The sequence below is a fragment of the Arachis ipaensis genome, chromosome B2 (genome assembly GCF_059453495.1).
Source record: "Arachis ipaensis isolate K30076 ecotype BB chromosome B2, ASM5945349v1, whole genome shotgun sequence".
In the NCBI taxonomy this organism is placed as follows: domain Eukaryota; kingdom Viridiplantae; phylum Streptophyta; class Magnoliopsida; order Fabales; family Fabaceae; genus Arachis; species Arachis ipaensis.
Window position 1 is genome coordinate 94176476 of NC_142437.1, and position 21487 is coordinate 94197962.

The following is a 21487-nucleotide window of genomic DNA, read 5'->3' on the forward strand; positions in this document are numbered from 1 at the left end:
CATTTTTACAGTATCTTTCAAATGTGTTGCAATTTTTATTCAAGTTATTATTTCTAATCACCCTTTTATTATGATATCTTTTTTTATGCAGGATGCCAATGAGCAACCATCATTGGTAATTGTGTACTTGGGCGGCAATGATTCGGTACTTGCGCATCCAAGTGGCCTCCAAGAATACATTCAAAATATGACCAAAATTGCTATCCATCTAAAGGTAAACAAAAGTTTCACAGCATAGCAGCATTTTCTTTTTTGGTTTATATGAAGGAACCATTCAGATAAATTAAAACGTCATTTTTTAAAAATATTTTTTAGTAATTAAAATTTAATATATATAATTATTAAATCGTATTATTATAATCAAAATTATATCAGACATATTAATTTAGCCAAAAAACAGTAAATTATCTTTTATATTGGTCTAAATTAATATTTTTTATAAAAAATAACTAAAATACTATTATCATTATTATTATTATTATTATTATTATTATTATTATTATTATTATTATTATTTTGAGAAACCTAAATCTTAATCCTTTTCTTCTCTCTGTGCTGTCAAAGGGTTAGAAGTTAAGGTTCTCAAAATAAAAAATAAAAAAAAAAAATATATATATATATATATATAATAAAAATATTTTAATTATTTTTTATAATAAGATTACTGTAGTTATTTTTTATAAAAAAAATATTAATTTAGATCGATTCAATATTTGATTTATTGATTTTTTGGCCAAAATTAATTTATTTAATCTAATTTTAACAAAAATAATACGATTTTAATTAATTATATGTATTAAATTTTAATTATTAAAAAATATTTTAAACGTATGTGTCTGAGTAGTTCCTTTTTATAATCACTGGATGCAAAGTTTGAGATGACTGTCAATGATTTCCAGAGCCTTTCAAAGAAAACGCGCATCATATTTCTTGGTTCTCCTCCTGTCAATGAGCCACAACTTCTGGGAAACAGGTGAATTACTATCCGACTCTTATATTACATACGCGCATAGTTACATGAATTTACCAGACGTATCGCATACGAATTCACAAGGATCAATTTATAATTAATGTGCCTACCAAAACGCCTAAGAATAATTTCCATATTAAATATTTTTACATGACGTAGCACCTACCACTTTCCATACCAGAACGTAGTGTGTTCCATGAATTCAGTTGGCGAGACGTTTGCTTCATGTAAGCAAGCTCTCATAGTTTCTAAATTTCCTTCATTTGATTAGCTTGTTTGGTTATTGGACAGCGATGGGATTCATCTTACAGCTGAGGGAAGCAAGATAGTTGCAAAAGAGATCTTGAAAATCCTCAAAGAAGCAGAATGGGAACCCAACTTCCACTGGAAGTCAATGCCAACTATAAATTTCTCTGATCTGCCCTTCCCTGAAGGTTTGGATTGGGACTAGAAGTATCCTTGGAAACAGTCACAGAATATAAGGATGTTAATTAATAATTACAGAGGGATCAATTATTCCTGGTTTACCAGCATGGCAATGTTGTGAAGTGATTGTGATTCTGAATATATACTTTGATTGAGCCAATGCCTAAGGTGGCCTTATGAATTCATAATTTGTTCTTTTTGTATTTGATTTGACATGGGGTATACAACTGGGAAATTACGGTTCATATTGAATTGATTCGGGGACTTTCATTACAAGCCGGAACCGGATTATCAGAGTATGTCATCTCAACAAAGATCTTGGTCGGCTTAGCATTTTTCGTTCATTTTTGTCCGATTTCAATACGGCTTATACTTATTTGTTGTTTCTTTTTTTAAAGTTATTTTTGTCAATGATATAATTTTTGGAATATTACTTTAGTAGTTATCGAATATTTAATTATAAGTATGAATATAGTTTTATTATATTATATATGAAATACAATTTAATTATCAAATTTCTTCAAGTTTTTATATTAGCGATTGATTAAAAATTTTATATGGGTAATTGATCGATAGCTGAAACAATTTTTTTCATCAATGAAACAAGATTGAAAAACTACGGAATGAAGGCTTCATTTGAATCTAAATACCAAAGGTTTAAAAACATGACATATATAATATCTCACATTTTTAAAGAGAGAATTTTGATGAGATCTTTTACAAATAAAATTAAAAAAGGTAAGAGTTTTTTATCATTAAATATAATCACACCATGGCAAGTTAATGTGCCAACCTAACACACCATTAACAGAAATCACACCAGACGTTGGAGATGTTAATACGAGTTAGATTGAATATTTGGAGATCCTATACTAGTTGGAAATTTGGAGATTCAATTTCAAGGCAAGGTGAACTTTAATGGGAAAATTGAGTCTTAACTCAAATGTGGTACTTAAATTGACTGTTATCCCCCAAACTAATGTAACAATGGCAAAAATGTCTACTGCATAATTTGCGAACGTTGATCGTGACTTGAGCTAATGGTAGTTGTCAAAGCACACACTTGTGTAGAGCTTACATAACATTACATAACATAGTTCTCATAAGAAATATACAAGAACCAAAGAAAAAAAATTACGAGCTCCCAAACTTCCAATTTTTGAACCCGCTAATATTTCCTTTCACCATAGATTGACCTTTAAACCACCAGGAATCAGGCTGGTAGATTCAGCTTATCATTGCAGAAAAGCTGCTCAAAATTGCAGAAAGTCCATCCTGCATGTAGAATGGCATCATTTCTTTGATGACCGGAAACCACCAAACCCCATCATGGCCGCAACATCAGGATCAATTTCCGGTTCTTCCATTGCCTTCTCTTTCTGGATTCAAAATAAAACACTACCTGATTACTAACTTGTTGAATGAAAACTTTTTTTTTTACTCCTAAAAAGATGTTTACCATTATTACCGATCAAAATAAAAGAACATTAAGAGAACAGAGGGGGAACAATGATACAAAATAAGCAACTACATACTCCTGACCTTTTCCTTCTTCTTTTCACGACGTAATCGTTTTCTTTCTTCCTCTTCTTGCTGCTGTTTTAGAACCCTTTCGTCAAGATCTACAAAAGGTACAGTTCAAAGGCAATGTTAAAGAAATGAGTCAATGACCATCATACATGGAAGATAAGTTACAGGTCTATAGTTCCAGGCAAAGATAAAGACAATAAGAATAATAGATAGATTTGACTTTGAATTTGAATGATTCTGATTAATGCGGTAAAATCCAATGCATTACCTTGCTCGGTGAATGTGCCAAGATCTTTACGTTTCTTAAGAACCTCAAATCGTTCCTGAACCTGTTTCCCACCAAAAAATTTACTACTGCTCCCAAAGATACTAAAATATGTACTCTAACCAAATGACAGACAGAAAAGATTGTCTATCTTGAGAGGGGACCTGTTGGAGAGAGGCTCGTTCAACTCGCATAGACATGCCCAAAGCTCTTTGATCTAAGAGACAAACATAGTTATAAAATGAGCAAAGCGAAGGCTAACTGAAAACTGCATCAACTAATGGAAGGAATCATATATAAATGGCCACGTACGTTTCTTTCCATTAATATGATCCAAGTAGTTCGCTGAGTCCTTTACCACACACTCACAAACAGAGCAGTAATATCCAGCCTGATAAGAAAGTCATCATATCAAAATGAGTTACATACCATACAAAGCACAAGATCGCCCATAGCAAATATTGAAACAAAGCTGAGAGTTTTCCTAATATTTATAGCATGGTAAAAGTATACCTGCTGACTCAGTGGTGCAACCGGCGTAACAACCTGCAACATTGCATTTTATCAATAAAGTTTAGACGTTAGATAGATGCATATAAAAGTATAGTAGTTCAGAAATGCTAGAACAATCACATGGGTGTCCATAGTTGCTTACTTGAGTCTTGCCTAGGCGGGACTCAAGGTCCACTTCATAATCTCTATGTTTTAGGGGTTTCCTCTGCACTGGAGGACCTTTAGCTGCATCAATATGACAAAGGTGATGTTGACTTGATATAATATCACTTGAAAATTTCTCCAACTTAACAAAATAATTAACCCAAGAACATTGAAAATATTTTGAAGCTAATGCAAATAGAGGAATATGAAGAAAGTGGCACACCTTTAGATTTAGATCGACCCTCCTCCTCCTATTCAAATTTGACATAAAATACAACACAATATCATAAATTATTAAAAACAAGCCAGAAATGATTGGAAATTCGGAAATAGAACACTAGCGTTTAAGTAAAAAGAAATTACCTGCCTCTCACGCTCCTGAGCTCGTTCCAAATACTCTTCTCGATCAAATTTTCTTCTGAAGGTGTTGTCAACCCCAGCCACCTGATCCAACACAAAATTCAACACTTGATGTTGGTTTTGAAAGTAAAAAGATGGCGATATTCGAAGGGGATAAAGTTCTGATAAAAACATTGTTAGAATTACATTGTTGCTGATGTTAGACATGGATGCAATAATTCCAACAGCGTCTGCTAATAAGGGCAGAAACAAAGGGAAGATGATAGATGGATGATTTGAATCAGCAAACCCTAGCAAAGCTTCGAAGATGAAACCCGACCTGGATACAAAAGGGAATAAACAGGCAGAATGTTTCTCCAATTAGGGTTGATGTTTATTTTTCTCTCATTCTATTTCAAAATTGAGTAACTTCTTTATATTTTGAATTAGGAATCTGGTTTGAGAATAATAATAATAATAATCATGGTTCAAAAAACCAAACCGTCATCAAACCACTTTAGTTATTGATTCATTAATTTAATTGATTTAACCGTAATTCAATCGAAATAACTATTTTATAATAAAATATATAAATAAACACAATAAAATATAATTATAATTTAATATACATCTTAAAATATCATTCAAATTAAAAATACTAAATCAACCAAAATATTATCAATTTATCCAAATATAAACTCACAAATCAAATAACAAAATTATAATGAGTGCTTCTTTAATTGATACTATCATTTATAACTAAAAAATATATAAAAATATGAATTAATACTCAGTTTGATCCCTAAACTTGCACGCAAACCTCAATTTAGTCCATAAAATTTCAATTGCCTCTCTTTAGTCCATAAACTTTACAAACGTGTCTCACATTAGTCCGTGGATAATTTCCGACACAAAAATGTTAATGAAATACTGACATGGACAACCAAATACCATGCTAGAACTTGTAAAACGACGTCGTATTACTTGTTTTGGGAGGAAAAGTTTCAATAAATACCACTTACGATATTTTTTGGACTATTTGAGAGCCAAAACAAAAATGATGTCGTTAACGTAGCATCCGGCTATCCAAGTTAGTGTTTTGTTACGTTTGTAAGTCGGAAATTATCCCACGGACTAACATGAGTCACATTCGCATAGTTTACAAACTAAATATAGGCGATTGAAACTTTAGGACTAAATTAAAACTCGCATGCAAATTGAGGGACCAAAATGAGTATTATCCCTAAAAATATCAATCAAAATATATAAGGGAGTCATGAATTGAACAAGGATAAGAACAATTATAAGTCAGAAACAATTAACAACTTATAACAAATTATAATAAAACAAGAACACGGGCATGAAGATGAGCTGAAAATCTCAAAATCACAATAACAAGAACAACTAAAACACAGCACAACACAAGACCAATAGGAACGATTAAAACCAAGGTTGCGAGAACCGAACCGGTCATTGAACCGGTCAAGCTACTGGTTCAATGGTTCAACCAGAGTCGAACCGTGGTTGAGCCGGTTTAATTAAATATATAATTAGATTATTAAAAATTTAATATATAATTTCAAATATACAAATTTAATTTTTAAACTAATAACCAAGGTTGCGAAAACCGGACCGGTCAATGAACCGATAAGATAACTGGTTCACTAGTTTAATGGTTCGACCGAGGTTCAACCGGAATTCAACTGGTTTAAATAAATTTTAAACAAAATTATTAAAAATTAAATATATAATTTCAAATATCTAAATTCAATAATTTCTAACCTAATAAAATTTAAAATTTCACCTTTTTAAACTAAACAAAACTCTAATCATCAAAAATCATAATCATCATTGTTAGTTTCAAGATTTTCTTCATAGACAGGATTTTCAAAGCACAGCCACAGAAAAGGTTCCATTCGTGCACTACATACTTGATGACATCTCATGTCATAATAATCTTGCTTTCTTACTTACCACTACTACATGATTTATAATTCTATTTCTAGGATATGAACATCATAGATATTAGGCAATCACAATTCACAACAAAACGCAAACACAGGCTTGAAAACCAGAAGGGAAAATTATATTGTTTAACCAATGATTTGAATGGACTTAACATCAGGTTTCTTAACTTCTGCCTCGGCAACAGTGACAGTAAGAACACCATTCTCCATGGATGTCTTCACCTGATCCATCTTGGCATTCTCAGGGAACCTGAACCTCCGCATGAACTTGCCACTCACTTACAACATCAGCCATACCCAAATCAGAAAAGCAGAAAACCAGCAACAAGCAACAGTATTATTCCAGATAGCAACATCATTTCAAAAAATCAACAACTCAACAACTTAGGATAATAAAAAATGATCAAAATCAGTAATTCAATAATATTAACTCAGCAAATCAAAGATCACTAAAATAGTAAAACCACCAGCAACTCAGTCAGCATTATTAACAAAAGTACAAAAACAAGTGAAAATAATTCAAGCAGCATTATTTACCGGAGGGATCGAGGAGAGAGGGCTCAACGCGACACAGAGAGATCAAGAGCTCAACGCGACACAGAGAGAGGGCTCGACGGCGACACAGAGACGACGGCGAGAGAGACGACGGCGAGGGGAAGAGAAACGATGACAGGCGACGAGTATACCTTCACCTTCCACAGCCGATGATTCTTGATGCCACCATGGTCAGTTCCACCCGGCAGCGACAGCACCCTCCACCCGTTCGGCGATGAGACCTAGCGACGCGAGGAGATGGGATCCAGGAGAAGAGGATCAGCGACGACGAGGCTGGACGCTGGCTGAGGATTCGAGTTCGTCGGCGACGACGGCGTTAGGCACTGGGCGGTGGCTCCTGGCCTCCTGCTGCTGTTGGCTGGGAGAGAGAAAGAAAAGAGGGCTAGGGTTCTGTGAAGTGGAGAGAGAGAGAGAGGAGGGGGGCTGGGTTCCGTGGAATTGTGCGCGAGTGAAAGAGAGAGAAAATGGGGGAGGGCTTATATATTTTTTTATTTTTTTATTTTTTTAAATTGTAAACCGGAAAAAAATCGTTCGGTTCAAATGGTTCACCGGTTAATCGCTGATTCGACCGGTTTTTTTATTTTGTCAGGCAGTTTTGCACTTCAACCGAACCGACTAGATGACCAATTTCTGGTTAACCTGATTGAACCGGCCCGTCGGTTCAATTTTCAGAACAATGCTAATAACCCTCTCAAGTCTCAAAGAGAAAGAAGGGCAAATAAGAAGTAGCACCACAAACCAACTTCTAAAAACTAGAATTCATGCGGCATGGGTTCAAAGACCTGACAAAGTAGTTCATCGAAACTTCTATGTACATAGACAAATTGTCTAAAATAAATTAATTTTTTAATTACTAATTTTTTCTAAATTGATAGTTATTTTGAAATCGAATTGAACCAAAACAAATTAATTAATTTCCAATAGTGAGATCATTCATCTCTTTTGTGATTGCAGGAATGCAACTTGAACTCTTCTCATTTCTTTGGTCCATTTTGTTCTTCTTCAGCATAGCTTTCATGGCTTCAACTTGGAACAAAACAGTAAAAGTAATAGCATACTTGATGAACCTAACACAAGCGTTCATGTAATAGAAAACAACAAAAGCAATACCATACTTCCAATCAAGTATTCAACAAAAGCCTTCCAATCAAATATTCAACAACACAAACCCAGAATCCAAAAATAAAAAACTTAGCATCAAAAACCAAGAAATCCAAAAACAGAAAAACTAAGAAAAAAATCCAAACTCAGCATCCAAACTAAATTCAGAATCATATAAGCAACAACCCAACTCAGAATGGTACACAAACTCAACTCAGAAGTCAGAATCTTAGAATTTGAAACTGAAGAAGCAGTGGGTTACCGGAGACAGGGCGAGGCAAAAACGGCGGTGACAGAGTGAGCTCGGAAGAGGATCACTTTGCGACGGCGAGCCCCGAACAAAGATTCCCGGCGAGGTTCCGGGTAGAGACTGAGCAACCGTTTGCGATGGCGAAGAGGGCACGTCACCCTCTGTCACACCCGGCGGCGATGCCACCCTCTACCCGACGAAGACAGAGACGATGAGTTCCAGGCGGTGGCGATGAAAAGCGTTTTAGAATTGGGGATTTGATTAGGTTTGTGAGAGAAAAAAGGGGTTGTTGTTGTTCACATTCTATTGTAATGTTGCCTTTTTTTTTTTATTAAATGAAAACGCACCGTTTTGAGGGGAGGGGGAGTGAACTGGACCTTCAAAAAACTGGACCGATTCATCCGGTTCAACGGTTAACCGTCAAATTGACCGATTTTTATCAGTTTTTTGCAGATGATTTTTTATATCAACTGGATCGACCTAGTGACTGATTTTTGGTTAAAAAAGTCAATGGTTACCTAGCATGACATATATATATATATATATATTCTATTATATAAAAATCGGATTTATGCCCTTAATGGTGAAGGTGATGTGGCATGCTTCTGAGAGTGTTTTTCGATTTATTTCTTTTAACTCATTAAATACAAGTTATTACGATAAACTAACTATATCAACTAATTGATTTGATTAGATATTTAAATATCATATAATTTATTATAATTTATATCAATTTGATTTGGTAATATTTCTTAATTCATTTATTTTAATATTCTGTTAGTATTTTTTAATTTAATTCTTTTAATTTATTAAACCAAAATTATTGTGTGTACTAATTAATTAATTTGATTAATTTATTAGTCATTAAATAATAAATTTATGAATAAAATAGACAACTGAGATATTTTCAACTAATAATTAAATCAAATCAAAACAAATAATATATATTAAGCTAAATTCAAATAATGTGAATTAAAGACTAAATTAAAATAAGATAATTAATTTCATACTTATTCAAGTTGAGTGCAATAAATACAAATTAATTTTGTTAGATAATCATAGTTGTCTGGTCTACTATATATAGATGGCCACACAAAATTATAAGAATCATAATTTTTATTACTCTTGCTATTTCAACTCTTCTTTTCTTCTTCTTCTTTTTCTTTATGTATCATTTCTTTTATGTATAAATGTACCCAAAATGAGAAAGTACGGATGAGTGTTTTATTGATTGTTTGTTTGATGAATATTCTCAATTTAAGCATTCTACTAATGTGGATGGAAGTTGACCCGTAGCAATTCAAAGTGGCCAATGTATTTTTTTATAGTATTAGATAGAAGAATATTTGTTAAAATGAATATACCCATTGTAATAATTTTTTTTCAATTGTTATATATTTATGTTAGTCGTGTAAATTCTTTGAAGGCACAAGATAATAAAATAGGTTGACTTTAATATCATTAGAAGCTAAATTTAATGGTTCAAATAAGCACCATTAGTTATGTTTAAAAAAGTAATTTGTAATAATAATGTGATTTATATATTAATCTTTTTGAGTAAATTCATTTTAAAATATAGAAATTAGACTCAATTACGCTAAAATTTTAAAGGTAATATAGAATTTGACAACAAATTTAACACTCATTAAGGAAATAAATTTATTTATGGCTATTTTCTAATTATAAATAATAACAAGACTTGTGAAAAAAATATTAATGTCATCATTCTTATTAATTAAATTATAATATTAGGTAGTTGATAGTTTCATAGGCGGAAATTAGTAAGTAATTACGTTCAAATTAGCAACAAACAAGCAATAAGAATTTAGAAAAAATCTATTATATAATACAAATTTCATAATTAAAATATGTCTCATATCATATTCTCATATATTCTATTTATTATCTATTCTATTATATAAAAATCAGGTTTGTGCACTTAATGATGGAGTTGACGTGACATGCATGCTTATGAGAGTGTTTAGTGATTTGTTTCTTTTAACTCATTAAATACAATTTATTATGATAAATCAACTATATCAATTAATTGATTTAATTAGATATTTAAATATCATATAATTTATTATCATTTATATCAAATTGATTTGGTAGTATTTTTAATTTATTTATTTTAATATTTTGTTAGTATTTTTTTAATTTATTAAATCAAATTAATTATACTAATCTATTCTATTATATAAAAATCGGATTTCTGCACTTAATGGTGAAGGTGACGTGGTATGCTTCTGAGAGTGTTTCCCGATTTATTTCTTTTAACTCATTAAATACAAGTTATTACGATAAACTAACTATATCAATTAATTGATTTGATTAGATATTTAAATATCATATAATTTATATCAATTTGATTTGGTAATATTTCTTAATTCATTTATTTTAATATTCTGTTAGTATTTTTTAATTTAATTCTTTTAATTTATTAAACCAAAATTATTGTGTGTACTAATTAATTAATTTGATTAATTTATTAGTCATTAAATAATAAATTTATGAATAAAATAGACAACTGAGATATTTTTAACTAATAATTAAATCAAATCAAAACAAATAATATATATTAAGCTAAATTCAAATAATGTGAATTAAAGACTAAATTAAAATAAGATAATTAATTTCTTACTTATTCAAGTTGATTGCAATAAATACAAATTAATTTTGTTAGATAATCATAGTTGTCTGGTCTACTATATATAGATGGCCACACAAAATTATAAGAATCATAATTTTTATTACTCTTGCTATTTCAACTCTTCTTTTCTTCTTTTTTTTTTTTTTATGTATAATTTCTTTTATGTATAAATGTACCCAAAATGAGAAAGTACGGATGAGTGTTTTATTGATTGTTTGTTTGATGAATATTCTCAATTTAAGTATTCTACTAATATGGATGGAAGTTGACCCGTAGCAATTCAAAGTGGCCAATGTATTTTTTTATAGTATTAGATAGAATAATATTTGTTAAAATGAATATACCCATTGTAATAAAAAAAATTTCAATTGTTATATATTTATGTTAGTCGTGTAAATTCTTTGAAGGCACAAGATAATAAAATAGGTTGACTTTAATATCATTAGAAGCTAAATTTAATGGTTCAAATAAGCACCATTAATTATGTTAAAAAAGTAATTTGTAATAATAATGTGATTTATATATTAATTTTTTTGAGTAAATTCATTTTAAAATATAGAAATTAGACTCAATTACGCTAAAATTTTAAAGGTAATATAGAATTTGATAACAAATTTAACACTCATTAAGGAAATAAATTTATTTATGGCTATTTTCTAATTATAAATAATAACAAGACTTATGAAAAAATATTAATGTCATCATTCTTATTAATTAAATTATAATATTAGGTAGTTGATAGTTTCATAGGCGGAAATTATTAAGTAATTACGTTCAAATTAGCAACAAACAAGCAATAAGAATTTAGAAAAAATCTATTATATAATACAAATTTCATAATTAAAATATGTCTCTTATCATATTCTCATATATTCTATTTATTATCTATTCTATTATATAAAAATCAAGTTTGTGCACTTAATGATGGAGTTGACGTGACATGCATGCTTATGAGAGTGTTTAGTGATTTGTTTCTTTTAACTCATTAAATACAATTTATTATGATAAATCAACTATATCAATTAATTGATTTAATTAGATATTTAAATATCAGATAATTTATTATCATTTATATTAAATTGATTTGGTAGTATTTTTAATTTATTTATTTTAATGTTTTGTTAGTATTTTTTAATTTATTTTTTAATTTATTAAATCAAATTAATTATACTAATTAATCATTAAAATAACAAATCTACACATAAAATAGGTTCTCAATATATTTTTCACTAATAATTAAATCAAATCAAATCATATATATTGAGCTAAATTTAAATCATGTGAATTAAGGACTAAAATAAAATAAGATGATTTTTTACTTATTCAAATTGAATGCAATAAATAAAATTAATTTTGTTAGATAATCATAGTCTTCTGATCTTCTATATATAGATAGCCACACAAAATTATAAAAATTATCATTTTTATCACTTTTGCTATTTTAACTCTTTTTTTTATGTATAAATATACTCAAAATGAGAATGTATGGATGAGTGTTTCATTAATTATTTGTTTGACAAATATTATAGTCTAAAAATGTCTTAATTTAGGCATTCTACCGCTGTCGATGGAAGTTGAACCTGTAGTAATTCAAGGTGACCATGATATTTTTTTATAGTATTATATAAAAAAATATTTTTTAAAATGAATATACCCATTGTAATTAATTTTCTTTGTCAATCTGTTATCTTTTACCTAATAAACAATATCCATATTGAATATATTATTTTCATCAGAAGTCATATATAATTGATTGATAATTCTATATATAAAAATACTTATGTGGTAATTAAATACCATATTGTTATCTCGCTAAAGTTAATTCTCCTATGATTATACGAATGTGATTCTCCTATGATCATGCGAATATATAGCACTATCAGATGAAAATTGATTGGATTACATTTATGTCAAACGAGGTAGGTGATCTTTTAGGCCTAATCATGATCAGAGTTGAGGAAGGTTTGAAAAATGCTAACAATACAAATACTTTTTATTTTTAATACCCAATAATAAATATATAAATTAAAATTAATATTATTCCGTACAAAATCATAAAATGTATAGCATACTCAAAACATATCTAATCCGTATTAACTATCATTGTTTATCAATTACATTATGACAAATCTGGTTATTAAAAAAGATTAAAATTAACTTAAATATACACAATATTATTTTATGCTTTTTATTTTTGTTTTATTATCATAAAAAGTCATACATATTATAAGAGAACCTCATCTTTTTACTAACGTTTCTTCCATTTAATGGTTTCTATTAAAAAAAAAAGCATAATAATATTGTGTTTGGTAAGAATATATAAAATTTTGAAAGGTTAAAGCATAGGTTTAGTCCTTAACATATTCGTAGATGAAGTGCAGAGTAGATAAAAAGATAGCTAATAAAAAAGAATAAATTACCATTTGTATCCATGAAAGATACAAACGCTGACAAATGTATCCATATAAGAATAAAACGACAATTGTACCCACGGAAGATAGCTTCCATGTGCCAAGAATACCCTAATGGACCAATTGTGTAACCAACGTCCGGGTACTCTTGGCTCACGGTATCTTCCGTGGTTATAATTGTCGTTTTATTCTTATATGGATACATTTGTCAGCATCTGTATCTTTGATGGGTACAAATAGTAATTTATTCAAAGAAAAAATAAATGGTTAAAGCTTTCTCAATAGTAACCATCGTAATGTATGACAGGTATTCTATAATTTTTTTGGATTTGATTGTTTCTTTATTATTATATATTGTTCTATTTAATTTATGCTAAAAAGACTTGTGATAATTATCTTATTGTGGTAGTGTAAAAGTTGTAAGTATCATATTTACTTTGTATGCTCTTAAATCTCATGTCATTGATGGATATTTGTGACTGAGTAATTATTAAAAGAAATAATTGGTTTAATATCTATTTTATATTCTACTTAAACTATAATAATGAGTAAATATTTTTTTTCAAAATAAATAATGCGATTTTTCATAAAAACAACGTTTAAATAAGCGTAAAATTAGATTATACTACATATGATGATAAATATTTTGATATTAGATCTGCTATAAAATAATTTTTTAGGAATATTATGTTGTATTATATAATTTAGTTATATTGTTTTATCTTCAATCTATATTATTTAGATTGGTATATTTCTAAAAAGGGTTATTTAATTTTTTTTTAAATTATTAAATCAAATCAGTTACAATTTATATTATGGTTAAACTCAAACTTTTATTTATTTTGTCATATTATTATATATATAAATATTAAATTCTTTGATTAATCACTTATTTGATTACGAAATGATATTATATGTTACTTTTATATTGGCAATTAAATTTCAATTACTACATAAATATTATATTTTAATTAATTATATATTTTATTGTTATTTTGAAAATTATTATATAATTTTAAGATCATTTAATTATGTTTATTTTTTAAAAAATATTGTCATTATTGGAGAGTAATTAATATTTGTGATAGTTTAAAATTAAAAAATAAAAATACAAAATATTAATATACTGAATTTTTAAAGTATAAATCTTGAAGTAAATACATGTAATTATAATTAATGATCATAATTAAAAATCTTTATTTTATTTTAATTTGTTTAGGATATGTTTATCTTAAATTTTATTTTTTTATTAATTATTTTTTTTTATATATTTATTTGTCATTAATTTATATAAATTGAAATGTATAACTTAAAAAAATAGATGTTTAAAAAATAAAAAAATATAATTTTTTTTGTAAGTAAAAAATTTATATCGCTTTAGCTTTTTTTTTTTGGCATCATATCTTACATTTTTACTATAATTAAAAGTTAGAAGTAAATTATTAAATATAAATTAGTAAAAAAAATAATACTTAATGAATTATAATAATCACATTTAAAAGTATTTAAGTTATTTTTATATAATAAAAATGATATACTTTAAAAAATATTTATATATAATTTACTAACAAATATATAAGATATTTATTATAATTTTTATTTTTAATAAAAATATCATTGTATTAAAGTGATGCATTTTAAAGATTTATAAATAAAATTTTTATTAAAAAAATTCAAGATATATAGCAAATGCAATTTTATTTTTATTTTATCCTTAATATTTAGTTTTAATTTTACCTTTAGAGTTTTAATATGTTTTAATTAAACCATTAGGGTGAACAATATTAATTATAACTAATTAATTATATTATCTTATTTGACCAAATTAAATAAATATTAAATTATTTAATAAATAATAAACAAATAAATAAAATAAATGAATTTAATTTGAATTATTTTTTTATTATTTTTTATATCTAAAAATCAGAATGTGCTTTTATGTATTTTGATTAATAATTCTTAAAGGAGTTACTATTTTATTTACTAATATTTTAAATTTTTTATAATATTTTTATAAAACTTGATTAATAGGTTCTTCTTCACAATATTTTTCTTGAAATTTTTTAACAAAAATATATCTTAATTTTTATCTTTCATCTTTTATATTGATTGATTATACTAATTTTTTTTTACAGTATATTTTTATCAACTACATGCATTATTTTTCTGCCTTTTTTTTTTTACTTTTTTTAATTATTTTATTAGCTTATTTTTAATTATTTATTTTAATTTCACTCCTCATATATTTATTGTATTTCACTCCATCTTAGCTTAAATTTCATAGTTAACTTTTAATTATATAAAATTCATTAGTTTCTTTCAAAACATGCTTAAATATATTATCTATTATATACAATCATTAGGATAAACAAATAAATATAAATTAAATATATAATTTAATTTTAATTTAAACTAAAAACTAAATGAATTGTCAAAAAAATAGCAACCAATTTTGTTTGTAATTTCTCTATAATTTATTTAGAGGTAAAAATCTCTCTATAACCACTAACATCGCTGATAACAAAATTATAAGTCTCTATAAAATAAAAATAAAATATATATAATTTTAAAGTTATTAATCATAAACTATGGACAAATTTTTTTAAAAAAAAATATGGATCAACATGTAATTTTTGTATATTTTTATTTTTTCTAAAATTTTTCAGACTTATCAACATTTAAGTTGTCTATACATCACTTCTCAAAATATTATGATTTCACAAGTTATAATATGTGGAGTAAATCACCTTTATAAACCATTTGCAAACCAATTTTACGTATATCTGTCAAAGTAAAAAAATAACGCGCACGTCTCAATTTACATATCTATGTAAATCAAATTTATGGAGTTCGAATTATGTGTTTTCGTAGTAAATCGAATCTATAAGATTCAAATTACTTGGATGCTATCTATGCTACTAAATCGAATGAAGGAGATTCGATTTACAATGAGCTGAATTGCTATTAAGTGAGTATAAATCGAACCTTATTACTTCGATTTAGCATGGACCATATAAATCGAAATTTATAGATTCAATTTTGTATGAATGACATAATTCGAATCACAATGTCAAGTTATTCGAATCTTATAGATTCGACTATTTTAGGGGTGGCTTTGGTTTATCAACATAAATTAACCTAATATGTGATATTAGTTATTGTTATATGTATATGAAAAATGTGATTTATTTATGCATTGTTTGGATTAAAAGAATTTGTAGAGAAATAAAATGCTGGAGAAGAAAATAGATGAAAAAATAAATTTTTTATTATTTGGATCAACAAAAAAATTGAATAAAAAACATAAAAATGTATGTGGAGCTCATGTAAATTTTTTTTCCTCAAAGTTGCGAAAAAAACTTATGCAAAAGTGCAAAGATAGGTTAAAATACAGAGTTACCATTTGAATTATAATTTATATATAATATATAAAAACATTAATATAATTTTACTCTATTATAATTTTTTTCTCTTCTTACTTTTCCTTCCATCCAAGCAAAAGAAATTTTTTCCTCTATTTTCTTTCCATTCATTTTTTCTTCATCTAAACACACATATAAAAATATACTTTTCTTTCCATTTTGTTTCCTCTCATTTTCTTTCTTTCTATTTTCTTTCCTCTTATTTATCTTATATTCAAACAATAGTTTAGTGTTATCTATTTATCTTCTATTAATATTGTTATAACAAGGATATATATAACTGTATAAAAATGATATAACCTAAACTTTGATTATTTGATCATTTATTGAGTAGTTAGAATAGTTCCACGTTACAAACTAATGAATGCTAGCAATAGGGATGCTCAAAAAAACAGCTAAAAAAGGTATTTGCAGGGATTACTCGCATTTTGGGGCTAGATAGGAACTCGTGAAACGTTACAAACTAATGAATGCTAGCAATAGGGATGCTCAAAAAAACAGCCAAAAAAGGTATTTGCAGGGATTACTCGCATTTTGGGGCTAGATAGGAACTCGTGAAATCCTCACGACCTACCACCCGAAAATAGATGGGGACTTGGGGTGGCAAACAGGGCAAAATCTGTCGGGCTGACCCGCATAACCCGACAAAAAAGGAGGGTTGGGCTGAAAATTCGAGACTGCCAAACTTAAAAAGCCCGCCTACCCCGCACCGCCTAATCCATGAGCTTTGGTGGGTTTCGGTGGGACGGTGTAGGTTTTTTCGCTGGGCCAAGCTTTTATTTTGTCAAAGGCCATTTTTTTTACAAATTTTTATGATGTTATTAATCTACAAGAGGATGAAGATGATAATTGAAGATGTTCTAAGTTATATTTTGGATTATATTTTTATGTTTAATTGATTATAAACTTGAAGATGTTTAATTATATATTTTGGACAATATTTATTTTGCTTTGGACAATATTGATTTTATTATTTTATTTCAAAAAATTTGGTTTATAATTATGTTTATTACATATTTATAATTATAATTTTTTATATTTTTAGAAATTATAAATTTATTAAAATTATTGTGAAATTATATATATTGTTTAATATTTAATAATTTATAAAAAAAAAAAGGAGAGCCCGCCAGCCTACCATTAGGCGGGGCGGGGGAGAAATTTAAGACCGCCTTACTAGGCGGGGCGGAGCAGGCTAGCCCACCATTTCGCGGACTTTTGGCGAGACATGGCGGGCTTTCTTGTTTGCCACCCCTAATGGAGACACAAAAATAAGTACCCGCCCTATGGAATAAAATTATTAATTTATCCTAATTTATGTATACATAAATTTATTTCTTGAATTTAGTAACCTTAATTTCTGCCTTCAATTTGAATTCTTCCTTTTTTCTTTCAGACTCATTCTGAGCCTCAATCCTCTCTCTCTAACTCACTTTCTCTGCCTCTCAAGTCCGTCACTACGTCGCTTAGTATCGTCCCAAAAAATTATGTGATGTTATTATGTTGGAATATATTTTTATGTTTTCTCATTTTAAAATGTTATTTTTCATAACGAATATGTTATAAATTGTGTTGAATATGTTATAAATTGTGTTGAATTATATTGAATTGATTATTTTATAATTATTATATTCTGTCTTTTTGTGTTAATTTTTTTCAAAAGTTTACCGAGGAGATCTGCATTCCCTAAGGGGTAATTAAACAAGAACTTGCAATGTCGGAGAAGGAACGGGGGTATTTTTTTTAAATAAGAGTGAGGGATGGGAAAGGAGTTTCTCACGCTCCTCTGAGTACTCATTACCATATCTAACTAGCAACGGAGATCCAATCTGAGTCGATTTAAGAGGAGACGTGTGGACTTCATTTGCATTGGGCCTTAGGTAACGAACCTAAGTCGGATTTGGAATCCTAACAATGAATTTTAGTTGATCTCGCTTGCATTGAGGTCTTACTAGACCCAAATATTTCTTGAATTAATATTTTGAGTCATTGTTATAGCAAATACTATACTATTTAATATTATAACACTTAGTATATATAAAAGTTGAATACATTTACAAGATATTTTTTTTAATTCAAATTAAAAAAAATTAATTATCTCTTTTTTAATTTTAAATATTATTTTTTAATGTAACGAAAAAGTAAAAATAACAATAATAACTCACATAATTAAAATAGATAATTTTAATATATACATGACACTATATATATCAAGGATTATTATATATGATATATAATTTTTTTCTATAATGACTATTTATATAATTTATTGAATAATTTTTTCATCTTAATATTTAATAAATTAACATACAAAACATTATTTAACGTACAAAATAAGTAACTTAAGTCATCATCTAGGACAATAAATATAATAGTGTAAATGTTTATTTATTTATTTATTTATTAGTAGTAAAAATATGTAAATAGTATAAACTGATATTTTTTTAAGTATAAAAATCAATAATAAAGGTTATTAATTAAGTTAATTATCTAATTAAAAAATTATGAAAAATTGTTTAAATAATAATAACAAATAAGATCACTATTTTTACATATTACAAAATTTATGAAAAAAATTTTGGATAATAAATTAATTTTCAATAGATTATACATTAATTCTGTAAAAAAAAATAAATAATTAATACATTGAATATTATTATTTACGTACTAATATGATATATATTATCGATTATTAAGTTTATAATTAATTTTTAATCCAATTTTTGGTAATTAAAATTTAAATGATTAAAATTATTAAATGCTAAATATTTTACATCTAACCAATTTAATTTTTAATTGAAATAAAAAAATGAGTCATTAATCAATTCTAAATTTAAATTTGAATTTGAGTAAGAAAATAAAAAATATTTTAAATTTTATCTCACTAACCAGAATTAATTTCAAGACAAGAAATTATTTTGCACATCATATATATATATATATATATATATATATATATATTTTGTGGGATAGTATGGTCATTTGCTATTTTTTAATGGTAAATATTGTCAAAGAAAATGGTGTAAGAAATTAGAAAAAAATGTATTTATAAATTTAGGAAATATTAATTTATTTTTCAATAGAATAAATTATATATTGAATAAAAAAGTTATTATTGGTTTCTCTTCACGCTATCTAATACTCAACGATAGTGTTTCGATACACCATGTTATTAAAAAATATTAATCGATCTAATAACTTTTGTAACGACATAAGTTTATGAATTTGAAAATTTAAAAATCATTTCATAAAATGTGAAGTCTTAACAAATAACAATGTTGATCATATTGTTTTGACTTCAAGAATGAATACGATACCAACAAATAAAATTATCCTAAGTAAATTTCAACAAAGACAAAAGTCCATAAGTATTGCTACTAATAAAAAATTAATTTATTTTAAAGACAAATACAATTTTTTTCTACGGATTTCCTAACTCGGCAAGTCGAGGATTAATCCACCACATATTGATGCTCTATTTATTAAGGGTGAGATTCGAACTCCAAATACTTGCTTAAGCAAACAAATGAGATAACCATTAAACCAATCCAAATTAATTAAAATAAATATTAATTATTTTTAATATTTTTAAATTATAAAATATTTATAATAGGCTATGGATTCCTTACTCCTATTGTTTTGTGGGAGTATCATTAACCCACCTAAAAATATTTACAAATTGAACCCCTTTTTTATTTTAAAAAATATTCATAATTAAATATTGACCCCTCAATTTTTTTGTATTAGACATTTCTTCTCCTTTTCCTTTTGATTCCAAATTCAAAGAAGGGAGAGAAAAATCTAATAATCCTCTTTCAATCACCGTCGTCATTCTCTCTTTCTCTCCCTCCTCGGTTACTCGTTCTCTCCTCCACCGTGCTTGCTCTACTAGGGTTTTTGCCCCTCTTTCACTCACTGTTGCTTGCTCTATGATCCTCTCCATCCGCAGTCTCGCTCTTTCTCTGATCCTCGCCGCCGCAACACGCCTCCGCCGCAACAGGGTTTGGCTGCCGCACCGCAACACTCGGGTCCACCATTTCACTGGTTTTTATCGCCTTTCTGTCTCTATTCTTCACCAGCGACTCTAATCTTTGTCCTTCTTCCTCAACCTCTGTCTTTGCGACCTACTCTTCTAAGGTTTCATTTTATGTTTATTTGACTTATTTCCTTTTCTATGAAAATTTTAAGGAAAAACATAAAATCACTCTGTTCTTAAATGTGCCATTTATCTTAAATGCATGAAATTTTCAGTAAAATAAAACTTCAGGAGATAAATAAGTTACCCCTAGATTAAGAAGATAGATGACTGTAAGACATTTACTAAGTACTGTTAAATAGTTGGAGCTTAAGAAAATAAAATAACTACTTTACTTCAATGGCAGATTAAGGGTGGACAAGAAGTAGAAACCAGAACATGATCTTCACATACATGCATTTAAGAGGTAAAAGGGAGAGGACAATGAATCCAAGTTTGAGTAGCAGTGACTATACTATATTTTTTTTCAATATTTATCATCTCTGAAGTGAATTTTAATATTTTATTTTTTTAATCTCTTTGTTTTAGAATAGAAAGGCTTGCCTTTTCATGAAAAAAGGGTCCTTCACTAAAACACCAGGAACACTAAAGGAAATGTGTTTGGTAATACATTTAGTATAATATGATGAAACAGGGATGGTTGAATAATCATCATTATAGTTAGCATTGGTTTTAGAAGTTTCTTGTTGCTTCTAGCAATGTAGTTGCCTTTGCATGCCTTCTTGATGTGAACTATTTTTCCTTAAAGGTATATTTGAATAGAGGAACATAATCGATTAAAAAGCTCCTTCATGAGATCTTACTTAGTGATAGAGGCTCTAAAATTATGTTTCAAAAATTTGAACTGTTAGATAGAGATATATTCTTTAACTCCAATGATGGTAGTAATCTTTAAATGTTTATCATTG

General features: G+C 27.5%; 1 protein-coding gene across 7 annotated transcripts; it reads right to left on the reverse strand.

Moving 5' to 3' along the window:
- Positions 1–2310: 2310 nt before the first annotated feature.
- Positions 2311–8386, reverse strand: LOC107625498 (uncharacterized). Of its 7 annotated transcripts, none has more exons than XM_088503528.1 (12): positions 8073–8358; positions 6323–6432; positions 4395–4527; positions 4212–4292; positions 4072–4099; positions 3847–3929; positions 3705–3737; positions 3504–3582; positions 3356–3408; positions 3195–3255; positions 2939–3018; positions 2311–2775 (listed from the first exon to the last, which is right to left on the reverse strand). In XM_088503528.1, the coding sequence occupies exons 2-12, from the start codon at positions 6355–6357 to the stop codon at positions 2689–2691; spliced, it is 753 nt and encodes a 250-aa protein (XP_088359654.1). In that variant the 5' UTR covers positions 6358–6432; positions 8073–8358; the 3' UTR covers positions 2311–2688. The 7 variants fall into 7 exon arrangements, with proteins under 7 accessions (XP_088359654.1, XP_088359652.1, XP_088359653.1 ...); XM_088503526.1 differs by having other exon boundaries at positions 6308–6432; positions 8073–8356; XM_088503527.1 differs by lacking the exon at positions 8073–8358 and adding an exon at positions 6692–7156.
- Between the last annotated feature and the right edge of the window lie 13101 nt (positions 8387–21487).